At 52.9% G+C, this 12113-nt stretch overlaps 1 protein-coding gene and 1 long non-coding RNA gene across 2 annotated transcripts in view; both read right to left on the reverse strand.

Moving 5' to 3' along the window:
• Nucleotides 1–2874: 2874 nt before the first annotated feature.
• LOC120382869 (zinc finger protein OZF-like) overlaps nt 2875–12113 on the reverse strand; it is a 31349-nt gene continuing 22110 nt past the window's right edge. The window contains exons 2-3 of the mRNA XM_039500305.1: nt 5344–5457; nt 2875–5015 (exon numbers count right to left, since the gene is read on the reverse strand). Coding sequence (XP_039356239.1) covers nt 3748–5015; nt 5344–5457 — 1382 coding nt within the window. The 3' untranslated portion in view covers nt 2875–3747. The remainder of the gene's footprint in view (nt 5016–5343; nt 5458–12113) is intronic.
• On the reverse strand, nt 6144–9235 carry LOC120382934. The gene is made up of 3 exons (XR_005588273.1): nt 9186–9235; nt 6689–6893; nt 6144–6192 (listed from the first exon to the last, which is right to left on the reverse strand). It is a non-coding gene; the product is annotated as an uncharacterized LOC120382934 (long non-coding RNA).

A 12113-nucleotide genomic window follows, 5' to 3' on the forward strand; every position in this document is an offset into this window, starting at 1 on the left:
CACATGTATGTACTGACCAGGGCCTAGGGGGCCGTCGACAAAGTGTGCAGCTATGTAGGGCACCAGGAAATTTTGGGCACCAAAGCCCCTGCCCTGGCTTTGCCCCACCCCACCTCTTCCTGCCCCTGATCCACCCCAGCTCCACCCCTAAGGACTCTGCAGCAGGGCCTGGCCTACACTCGCCAGTGGCAAGAAGTACAGAGACCTGGCCCCAGCCGTGCCCCCGGTGAGTGCTGGGGGGTGGTTCCTCCCTGTCTCCCAAGCCAACCCCCCTGTGGAGGCCTGGGGCTTCCCCCCCATGGAGGTCTGCCCTCCTCCCCCCCCCCCACAGCGGGGTTGTGTAGGGGCCCAGGATAGCTAGGGACGGCCCTGGTATTGACAAATAAAATGGACACGGGCAGCGCAGGGCTGGGGTTGGGGGCGCACATGGCAGGGAAGTGCAGGGGTTAAGGTGAAAGTAGCACTGTGGAGAGGTTGGGGTGAAGGTGGCAAAATGTAGAGGTTAGGGGCTCAGTGTAGGAGTTAGGGTGCAGAAGGGGACAAGGATTAGTGGCAAAGGGGGTGTAGGATGGGGAGCCTGCAGGGGCTAAGGGAAAAGGCCCTGAGGCCGGCCCTGCACCCTGGTGGATAGGAGGGTGGGTTTCTGCTGTCACCCTTCCCCTCCCCCTTACTTCCTCTCTTCCTCCTTTTGCTTCTCTCTCCCAGGAGTCTGGCTCCCCCAGCCCAGCCAGCTCGAACTTTTGCACCAGTGCTGGTAGGGTGACCAGATGTCCCAATTGAATAGGGACAGTCCCGCTATTTGGGGCTTTGGCTTATATAGGTGCCTATTACCCCCCATCCCCTCCTGGTTTTTCACACTTGCTGTCTGGTCACTCAGTGCTGGTAACATGCGTCCAGAGATGCTGCACAGGAGCCTCTTCAGCGCTAGGACCCATTCCCAGCCTTGCGCCCCAGGAATGTGCATCTTGGACAGCTCAGTCTGGTCACTGGGAAGGACAAACTCAGTCATTAGTGGGTCACCCTCACAGAGGGGCCGGATTAGGCCACAGCCTTGTTCTCTCCAGTCAAATCCCCCAAACACTTCAATGAAAACACACAGGTCCAGACAAAACACTAAAACCACTTTAGTAACTGGAGCAAGGGGGTTTTCAGGGATGACAAGGGAGAAAGATGTCAAATGTCAGAACCGGTTAAAATTATAAAATAATAAAATGCATTTTAAATCCTAAATTTTACCAATTTAAGGAAAATGTGAAGCAAGGAGGTTTTTCCATCCCACCTGCTGTTGCAGGCAGTACACAGTTCTGAGTACCCAGGCTGGATTTCCTTCCAGCCTTGGTCCGTCCTCCCCACTCCACGGCCCCTGTTGCCTTTCAAGTCATCTTGTTGCCTTCTGTAAACATGGGAGAGAAGAGGTGAAAATGGAGACCACTCTCCCTTGTGCTTTTGTACCACTCTCCTCTTTGAGGTTCACCCCCCAGCTGGGGGGCAGGCGACAATCAGTCTGTGGCCTAAGTTAGCATCCAGCTGTCCTTCCGGTGAATTGGAACTCTCTTGTTCCCGGCTCCACAGCTGCTGAAGGGCCGGCTGAGCAATTACTGGCCACTTAGCACCTAGCTGGTGTGCAGGTGCCGCTATCTCTGGGGAGCTCCTCTGCGGGCGTTTTCCAGCTTTACATCATGTAACAAACATACAGAAAACTCTCCGAGCTCCATGGACAGTGCGGCTAGACACATTTTAATGGGACAATAATATTCAGTAGGCAATGACTTTCCCTATGATATCTCACAGGACATACTTTGGAGAAGATTAATAATTTTGTAAACGTGGTGCTGGCGATGTGCTCAGCTCTGAAGCCCTCCAACAGCAGCACAAAAGTGAGGGTGGCCACGTGAAAAGTGATGTTCCTCAATATCGCTGTTCACAGCAGACTTATCACCCCATTGACACCTACTTCTTTGCTGCTGCTTCACCTGGGTTTGAGAGCCTGAGCATTTATTCCCACCTCCCAGATGGGCCTGTTCCTTCTTGGTGAGCCCCAACCACCTTGGGCCGACAGCCCATGCTCTTTAAAAAACAAACAACCCACAGAGGTCACGCCTCCCTTGACACATTCCTGAGCCTCCATTGGGAGGCTCTGCCCACAGTTTGAGAATTGCTAGTGTAGAGAGTCACCGTGGGGACTGGTACCCAACAGGGCCAGCTCTAACATTTTGCCGCCCCAAGCAAAAAAAAAAGAGCGCCGCCCGACCCCTCCCCGAGCGTTGCGTCCCCTAAGTACCCGCCCCCCAGCGCCGCGTCCGGCCGCCCAAGTCCCCGCCCCCCCCAAGCGTTGCATTGCGCCGCCCAAGTCCCCACCCCCCCCGAGTGTCGCGTCGCATTACCAGAGTCCCCGCCCCCCAGACCATCGCGTTGCATCGCCAAAGTCCCCGCCCCCACAGCGCCCCGTCACATCGCACCACTCAAGTCCCTGCCCACCCAGCGCCGCCTCCGACCACCCAAGTTCCCGCCAGCCCCAGTGCCGTGTCGCACCGCCCAAGACCCCACCCTTCCCAGAGTCACATCGCGATGCCCAAGTTCCCGCCACCCTCAGCGCCGCGTCGCATCGCCCAAGTCCCTGCCCCCGCCAGTCGCGTCGCGTCGCGCCGCCCAAGTCCCCAACCCACAATGCCGCATCGCACCGCCCCCCCCCACGCCGCCCGGCTAAACCAAAAACAACAAAAACAAACCCCGATCGCCGCCTCCTCCCAAGGTGCTGCCCCAAGCACGTGCCAAAGTGCCGCCAAGATGGTAACACCTGCTCCTTTCCATCTCCGAGATCCCCACAGAAAACGTCCAAGCAGGAGAGCGGAAAAGATCCAATTAACACTAACCTTGCAAAACACATTTTGGTGATTTCACCTATAAACATTCTCTCCATCTTTCAGCCCCTACCCACAGCGAATCAATTACATGCAACTTGCTTAATCCTTTCTTGCCAGGTGTCACAGCAGTTCAGATCCTGTGTGGATTCTTCCATGTTTAATGAGGTCAGACCTCCATATGAAACTTTTCCCGCAGTCCAAGCACTGCTGGAGTCTCTCCTGTGTGGACTGCCTGATGTTGAATAAGGTGTGACCTTTGTATGTAAACTTTCCCACAGTCCAAGCACTTGTGGGGTCTCTCTCCTGTGTGGATTGCCTGATGCTTAACAAGGTTTGACCTCTCTGTGAAACTTTTCCCACATTTCAAGCACTTGTGGGGTCTTGCTCCTGTGTGTAATGCCTGATGACGAAGTAGGCGTGACATTCGTATGTAACCTTTCCCACAGTCCAAGCATTTGTGGGGTCTCTCTCCTGTGTGGATTGCCTGATGTTCAGCAAGGTTTGACGGTCTATTGAAAATTTTCCCGCACTCCAAGTACTTGTGGGGTTTCTCTCCTGTGTGGATTGCCTGATGCTTAACAAGCTTTGACCTCTCTGTGAAACATTTCCCACACTCCAAGCACTTGTGGGGTCTCTCTCCTGTGTGGAGTGCCTGATGTTCAACAAGGTTTAACTTTCTAATGAAACTTTTCCCACGGTCCAAGCACTTGTGAGGTCAATCTCCTGTGTGGATTGCCTGATGTTTAACAAGGCATGACCTTCTTAGGAAACTTTTCCCACACTCCAAGCACTTGTGGGGTCTCTCTCCTGTGTGGAGTGCCTGATGTTCAACAAGGTTTAACTTTCTAATGAAACTTTTCCCACGGTCCAAGCACTTGTGAGGTCAATCTCCTGTGTGGATTGCCTGATGTTTAACAAGGCATGACCTTCTTAGGAAACTTTTCCCACACTCCAAACACTTGTGGGGTCTCTCTCCTGTGTGGATTCTCTGATGCTGAACAAGGTGTGACCTGCTTATGAAACTTTTCCCACAGTCCAAGCACTTGTGGGGTCTCTCTCCTGTGTGGATTGCCTGATGATTAACAAGGTCTGACCTCTGTATGAAATTTTTTCCACAGTCCAAGCACTTGTGGGGTCTCTCTCCTGTGTGGATTGCCTGATGATAAACAAAGCTTGACCTTCGTATGAAACATTTCCCACAGTACAAGCACTTGTGGGGTCTCTCTCCTGTGTGGATTTTCTGATGCTGAACAAGGTGTGACCTGCTTATGAAACTTTTCCCACAGTCCAAGCACTTATGGCGTCTCTCTCCTGTGTGGATTGCCTGATGATTAACAAGGTCTGACCTCTGTATGAAATTTTTTCCACAGTCCAAGCACTTGTGAGGTCTCTCTCCTGTGTGGATTCTCTCATGTTTAATAAGGTCTGACCTCCATGTGAAACTTTTCCCACAGTCCATGCACTTGTGGGGTCTCTCCCCTGTGTGGATTCTCTGATGATTAACAAGGATTGACCTCCGTATGAAACTTTTCCCACAGTCCAAGCACTTATGGGGTCTCTCTCCTGTGTGGATTGCCTGATGATTAACAAGGTCTGACCTCTGTTTGAAACTTCTCCCACAGTCGAAGCACTTATGGGGTCTCTCTCCTGTGTGGCTTAGCTGATGTCTAATTAGTTCTGACTTCCAAATGAAACATTTTCCACACTCAAGGCATTGAGAGGGTTTCTCTCTTCTGTGGCTTCTCCCATGGTTATTCAGGGCTGAGTGATTATTGAACCTTTCCCCGCAGTCCAAGCATTGAAGGGGTTTCTCTCCAGTATGGATTGTCTGATGTGTAACAAGCTGTGATCTCACAATGAATCCTTCCCCAAAACCGAGGCATTCATAGCGTTTGTCTTCCTTGGAATTTGTCTGCTGAGTTGTGGGATCCTTGTCTCCTATCCCACATTTAATAGATTCATCCAATTTATTTCTTGGGTGGATCCCCAGCAGCTTCTCTGACTTCTGCCCATTTCCCCAGGCTTCTCCCTGTTCCCAGCACTGGGAAAAAATCCCTTCTACTCTTCCCACAAAGGTCCCCTGTGGTTCCACTTCCCCAGGAACCTCCTCATGATGATTCTCCTCCTTGTTTTCACTCCCTCGTTCAGCACCTATTGGAAGAGAGAGACAATCCAGACAGGAGTCATTGTGCTGGGGAGAAAGAGGAATAGCACCGAGGCCAAACCCAACTCACTAAAGTTGCAAATACTAAGCAACTGGATTTTGCCTCCACATCCCACACAAACACTCACAGGGAAGGAGAGATGGGAAGGAAACTCCTGCAGCTAACAGGGTGGGTGGAATGGCCTGAGCAATATCTGCTGACTCCAGCCCTGCCCTGGGTAAGAGGAGGAAGAACTGAGGGCGTCACTCACACCACATTTTTAGGCATCTCAACTTTTTCTTCATTCCCCAGATAGTTTCGGTGTCAGTCCTCACCTGTGCGATTGCCTTTCAGGCTCTCTCTTTCCTCGCAGACCTGGAGATCCGGGACCCACGGCTCTTCCCCTCGTTCCAGGCGGGAGATCAGCTCAGGTTTGGGAATGGGAAATCCTATGTGGCAGGGGGAGGAGATCAGACCAGATCAGGCTGCATGGAGGGTTGAGAGCACATCTGTCACAAGGGACATTCTGTGAGCCGTACCTGTCCCTGTGCTCTGCTGGGGAACGTGGAACCCAAGAGGACGGGAAAGGGGTCACTGAGCCCCCTTGGGAGAGGCAGACCACTGGGGAGGTGAGGGGAATTTTTACACCCTCACTAGGAGTTCCCAGGATCTTCCCAGTCTAGGGGCCTTGCTGATGTACACACAGCTCTGGCATTAAACCCCTGCCTGTTTCTAAGCCTTCCCAACGGCAGGAGCTATTCCCAAGAAGGGCAGTAAATAAGCATTGTGTGTGCGAATGGGAATCAATAGAGAAAGGACAATGAATGAATTCTGCCCCTTTGAAAGCAGGAGAGGTGGGGATGAGCTAGCATGGCCATTAAGTTTTGACACCAGTGTCCCACTCTAGGGGGCACGGAGATGCAAGTCTCTCTCACATGGCAGCTGTGCATTATGGAGCCCATTTGCCTCTGATCTAACTGACATGGGAAGAACATGACCACATATAGACACACAGACCCCACGGTTTCTAGTATCTGAGGGGACAGGAATCCCTTACCCAGCGAGGTCACTGTCTCATAGTTTTCCTGCATGACGTCCCTGTAGAGGGCTCTCTGAGCGGGGTCCAGCAGAGTGCCCTGCCCCTGGGTGAAATACACAGCCACCTCCTCGAAGGTCACCGGCATCTGAAAGAACAAGAGTCCCCCACTCAGCACCTGCTGCCCCAGCCACAGACACGCTAGTCACGGGAAAGGGGGGAAAACTCGAAGCTTAGGGAGGCCAGGGTAGCAGAATCAGACCCCTACCCATCATAGCAGCCAGGAGGCTTCAGGGGGTGGGAGAAGGTGAGAGCTCCCTGTCCCCCCAGCACACGGAGCAGCGCAGGGTCTTCTCATTTCTCATACGCCTGCCAGCCACAGGCTGATGCGGGAAGCAGAGCTCTGAGCCGGGGACAGGGACAGGAATCCCAACAGCTTCTCTGCATATTTCACAGCAGCCTCTGGCTACTGGGTTCAGGTTCCATCCCTGTGCAGGGGGGTTGTCTCCTGTTTTTTAAATGGGCGAATGTCCCTCCCTCCCCATCACCAATGGTCCTACACAGAAAATCAGCAGGTTTCTCACACCCTGTCTCTTCCCTGCCTCTCCCTCCCCCCGCCCAGCAGCTCCCTGAAAATCCCCTACCTGAGCTGGCTCCATCACAGCCATTTCCCTTCCCTGTCTCCTAGAAGATGGGCTGATCTGGAGCGAAATGTGGACCTGATTCTTCAGCCTGTCAGGGCGAGAGGGGCAATGGGGGAGGTTACAGAAGGGGCTTCAGTCCATGTCACACTCCAATTTCCTTCAGGTTCTTCAGACCCTCCCAGTAACAGCATTTCTGAGCCAAAAACTAGGAAAAGAGCAGAATCAAAGGGGCCATTTTGGGGGGATTGTTGCCCACTGCAGTGTAAACCCCTCCCCCTTAGCAAGAGCCGGAGCCCACTGAAGAACGAGCTGCCCTGGACTCCTGCAGCAGCCCCCAGGGACAGGCAGGCAGAGGCTGAGCCCAGTGGCCCATCCACACTCTTCCCTGGTCAGAGCCAGCAGTGACTCTGGTGTGGCTGAGATCTGAATCCTGCACGGAAATCAGACCAAGACCTAGGCCAGCCCTGAACATTCAGGAATCAGAGCCCCAACAATCATGAGTGTGTCTCTTTTTTAAAAAATCCAGTGTAACCTGAGAGCAGCGTGTGCGCGCCGGAAGGGAGAGGGCTGCCTGTGGATAGTTCCCTTGTAACTAGGCTCTGCCAGGGACATGTGACTTAGACAGACAGCAGCGTCTGTTACCCCCGTCCTACATCAGAATGCAGGGGCGGCCCTACACCAGGTGCCCTAGGCGAATCATGCAATCCGCGCCCCCAGCCCCAAACCCCAAGGGCAGAGCTAGGCTGAGGATTTCCGTAAACTAGGAAAGATTTTGTCCCTTTTTTCCTTTTAATGTTTTTTAAGTGTTTGGGGTTTTTTTTTTTAAACAGAGGCTTAATTATTCGGTTTGTTCATCTGGCCAACCAATGTTTCTTAGATCAGTTAAAATAAATACAATAAATGAAGTCACAGGAGAGTCAAGTGCGCACTTTGGAGTGTGCAGGAGGGGGCGGGGGTATCTACAGAAATAGGGGTTTTAAATCAATTTTCAATTGCAAGTGGGGGAGGGGGATCAAATGTTCCCAGAAATGTGAAATGGCATCGGCTGTTACAAGATTGTACAGCCATCCTAGATATATGGATCCTTTGAACGGGGTAGCAGTAAACCTACGTAGCTAGTACACCCCAAAGGCTCAGACACAAAAAGGTAAAAAAAAGAAAAAAAAATTTCTTTAATTCTTTATTTAAATCCTAGACTTTTGGGTGCATAACTCATGGGGTTCAAATTCTTGGGTTTGCCAATCTATCTTGGGGATGTAGATCTGTCCTTAGTAAAAAAAAAATACCACAGAAATTTATTTTTGAAAAGCATTTTATAGGAAATACTCTAAGGCCCTTAGGAACTGATTTTTTTAAATGATTGAGGCCACTAGTCGAATATTTAAAAATATCTAGGTGCCTTCAACCTTAAAACTTCTGCCTGTTAGTGAATATTTCGGAACCAAGTTCTATACACAATTAGGACATGAGGAAAAAACACCACGGTGCTGGAGAGAAACAAAATAACAGTTGACTAAAAGCAAAGGAAATTTAAGTTTTCAGACCAGCCCATGAATCAGTCAGCACTGAAGGGAAGCACATTAAATTCATACACCCCTGCATGGGTGACAAAGGCTGACCTTTCCTTGGTGGGTTCATCTAGCGGTACTTGCAATAGAAACGGGACCTGTTACAGTGTCACCCTGAGATGTGATTGCTGAAGCTACTCGCAACTATTAATATTTCCCATCATGATTTCCCATTAAAAATATGAATTCCAGGGCACAATGACGTCCCTCTGCAAAACGTTAATAAAGTTTAGGATGAAGAGTTCAAAGTAATGAAAATCATATTTTGATAAGGAACTAATGTAAAGGAGTGAAACTGCCCAGACTGGATTCCAAGAGGAGTTAAACTCAGGGGCCCTGGGACAGTGGCGAGGAAAAACGGGTGAAGCGCTGGGCGGCTTTACGCAGACACAGGGACTGAGACCCGGATTCTTTAAACACTGGAAGCAGGTGTGACAGTGAGATCTTTGTGGGGGTGTCTGCAAATATTTCACTGGATCAAGTCCCCTCTAGCAGCTCAGTAACACCTTATATAGGGGGGAGAGCGGCCCTGCGATGCACTGGGCCTTTATGGACACGGCCCTGGGAAATGGGAGCTGAGCTCCTGGGAAAGGGGAAAGGAAAAGCCCCCCATTTTTGCAACCACTGCAGCTGGCTCCGCCCATCTGGGGGAACTTTTATCCCCTCTGCTCCTCCCTATTCCTGGGTTTCCCCTTGCGGCCCGCCTGGCGGGGCCTGTGCCCCAGTTCTCCCCGCTCAGTCCCCTCCACATGCCGCTGTCCCCGCCCCCAGCACGGCCCAGCCGGGCTCCCCCCGCCCCGCACCCACCGGGGCTGGCGGCAGCTTTCCCGGGCCCCGGGCGGGAATCGCAGCAGCTCCGCTGGGAGCAGCCTGGGGCCAAACCTCCCCCTGCAGCCCGGGGGTGCCGGGGGGGGGCGGGTCTCTCTCACCTTCCCTCCGAGCGGGGCCCCCCGGGGCAGGGGCCGGGCCGGGCTGGGGGCTCTGCCCTGGGAGAGGCTCCTGGGGGGGAGCAGCGGGAAGGGCCCTGCTGGAGATTCCCCTCTCCCGGCTGCAGCCAGGGCTCCGGGCTCCCCGCACCAGCCGCCCCCCGGGGCTCGGGGATCTCGCCAGGAGCCTGGGAGCCAGAGTCACCGCAGCGGCTGCGAGTCACTTCCTGCGGCCGGGCCTGAGCCCAGCGCTCGCTGCCCGGAGCCGCCTCCCGGCGGCTCCTGGGTCCTAGAGATCAACCCAGCTCAATGCAGCATCTCTGGGCGCATGTTACCAGCACTGGGTGACCAGACAGCGAGTGTGAAAAACCAGGAGAGGGCGGGGCAATAGGCACCTATAGAAGACAAAGCCCCAAACAGCGGGACTGTCCCTATACAATTGGGACATCTGGTCACCCTACCAGCACTGGTGCAAAATTTGGAGCTGGCTGGGCTGGCTGAGCCAGACTCGTGGGAGAGAGAAGCAAAAGGAGAAAGAGAGGAAGTAAGGGGGGAGGGGAAGGGTGACAGCAGAAACCCACCCTCATATCCACCAGGGTGCAGGGCCGGCCTCAGGGCCTTTTCTCCTAGCCCCTGTGGGCTCCCCATCCTGCACCCCCTTTGCCACTAATCCTTGCCCCCTTCTGCCCCCTAACTCCTACACGGTGCCCCTAACCCCTACATTTTTTTATCTTCACCCCAACCTCTCCACAGTGCCACCTGCACCCCCAGCCCTGCGCTGCCCTTGTGCCTTCCACACCGCGGTCCTCCCCAGGTCACCCCACCCCCTTTATGCCCAGCAACCCCCATGCCCAGTGGCCTCCCACCCACAGACTCCCCACACTGCCCAGCACCCCCTCAGAGCCCCCCCCCCACATATTCCCGAGGGCTTTCAACATTCTGTACACAATATTTTAAATTTGTCAATACCAGGGCCATCCCTACCTATCCTGGGCCCCTACACAACCCCCCTGTGGGGGGGGGGAGACCATCATGCGTGGGGATGCCCCAGGCCTCCACAGGGGGGTTGACTTGGGAGACAGGGAGGAACCACCCCCCAGCACTCGGCTGGGGCCAGGTCTCTGTACTTCTTGCCACCGGTGAGTGTAGGCCAGGCCCTGCTGCAGAGTCCTCAGGGGCGGGGCTGGGGTGGAGCACAGGCAGGAAGAGGGGTGGAGCAAAGCCAGGGCAGGGGATTTGGTGAACCAAACTTCCTGGTGCCCCACATAGCTGCGCACTTTGTGGACGGCCCCCTGGGCCCTGGTCAGTACATACATGTGGAGGCTCCAGAACGGCAGTGGGAAGCATTGGCCCTTGGCTGCATGGAGGTGGGAGATCACCCTGCAGCCTTCCCCCTCCCCTCCCCTCCTAGGCGAGGGACTTGGCAGTGACATACCTCGGTGTGCATATCAAAAGGCCACAGGGAAGTGTTTCACATGGTGGCTGGCATGTCAGCCAGGACCCAAAATAGCTGATATCAATGGTTGAGTCCAGCCCCCACCAGGCCCTTGCCTGCCAGCGCTCTGGGCCATCACCTCCCAAATGGCCTTTCATCCACCCTAGAACGGAACATTTCCCTCTCGGCCTGAACAGCCCAGCAGTGCTTGGGGTGCGCAGTGTAGTAAGAACAGGAATTCTCTTCAGGCACCAGCCTCTTTTTTCTGCCCTGACTCAGACAGGTCTTCTCTACACCACGCCGAGTTTTAGCGACAAGTCAGCGTCTATGACTGCTAGCTCACTGAGTCAGACACAGACACCCCTCCTTGATCTTTTCCCTTCCCAGTCTGGCTCGTCCCAGCCATCCCCAGCCCGGTTCCTCCTCCTTCACTTCACAAAGTCCCACCCCCGGCTCTAGCAAGCGCGGCTGCAAGCCTCCTCTTCCCAGCCTCCAGAGCCTGTGTCAAGGTTCCTTCCCCACTCTGAACTTTAGGGTACAGATGTAGGGACCTGCATGGACACTTCTAAGCTTAATTACCAGCTTAGATCTGGTATCGCTGCCACCATCCAGAATTTTCAGTGTCTGGATCACTCCCTTTCCCCACAAAACCTTCCCTTCCCTGGATAGCCTTGAGAGACTCCTTCACCAATTCCCTGGTGAGTCCAGATCCAATCCCTTGGCTCTTAAAACAAGGAGAAATTAACCATCCCCCCTCCTTTCTCCCACCAACTCCTGGTAGATCCAGATCCAACCCCCTTGGATCTAAAAACAAGGAAAAATCAATCAGGTGTTAAGAAAAAGGCTTTTAATTAAAGACAAGAAAGGTAAAAGAAAACCCTCTGGGAGACATTAGCATACCAGCTACTCTCACAGACCACAGATTCAAAACACAGAGGATGTTCCCCTGGGCAAAAACTTAGTACACTAATGAAAAATATCCAAATAGCCAATTTGATTCACCCTCTAATTGCACAAGACAGGTTACAAAGAAATAAACATAAACCTATTTATTCCTTTCTAAAACTTACTACTCTGATAAGAGGCTGGTTCCTTGATCTTTTTCACTCCCGCTGAAACTGAGACTCTCTAAACAAAGGAAATCTTCCCTCCTTCCTTTTGAAGCATCTTGTTCCCCCAGTCAGGTGTCAGCTAGGCTAGGTGAACTTCTTAACCCTTTGCAGGTAAAAGAGGCATTAACCCTTAACTAGCTGTTTATGACACGCCCCCCAAATCTCAGACAGTGTTGAACCACACTGGCGGTGATTTCTTCCTAGAACCTTAGAATATACAGATTAATAAAACACATGGACCTTTACATATACTACCAGTTATGTAAAACTACAAGATTTTTCACATTTTAAGGACAATTATAACCAGTTAACTCTGGGAAACTTTCACAGGAGAGTGCATCAGCTACTTTGTTAGAAGCTCCTGAAATGTGTTGAATTTCAAAA

This window comes from Mauremys reevesii, linkage group 15 (assembly GCF_016161935.1).
Source record: "Mauremys reevesii isolate NIE-2019 linkage group 15, ASM1616193v1, whole genome shotgun sequence".
Taxonomy (NCBI): domain Eukaryota; kingdom Metazoa; phylum Chordata; order Testudines; family Geoemydidae; genus Mauremys; species Mauremys reevesii.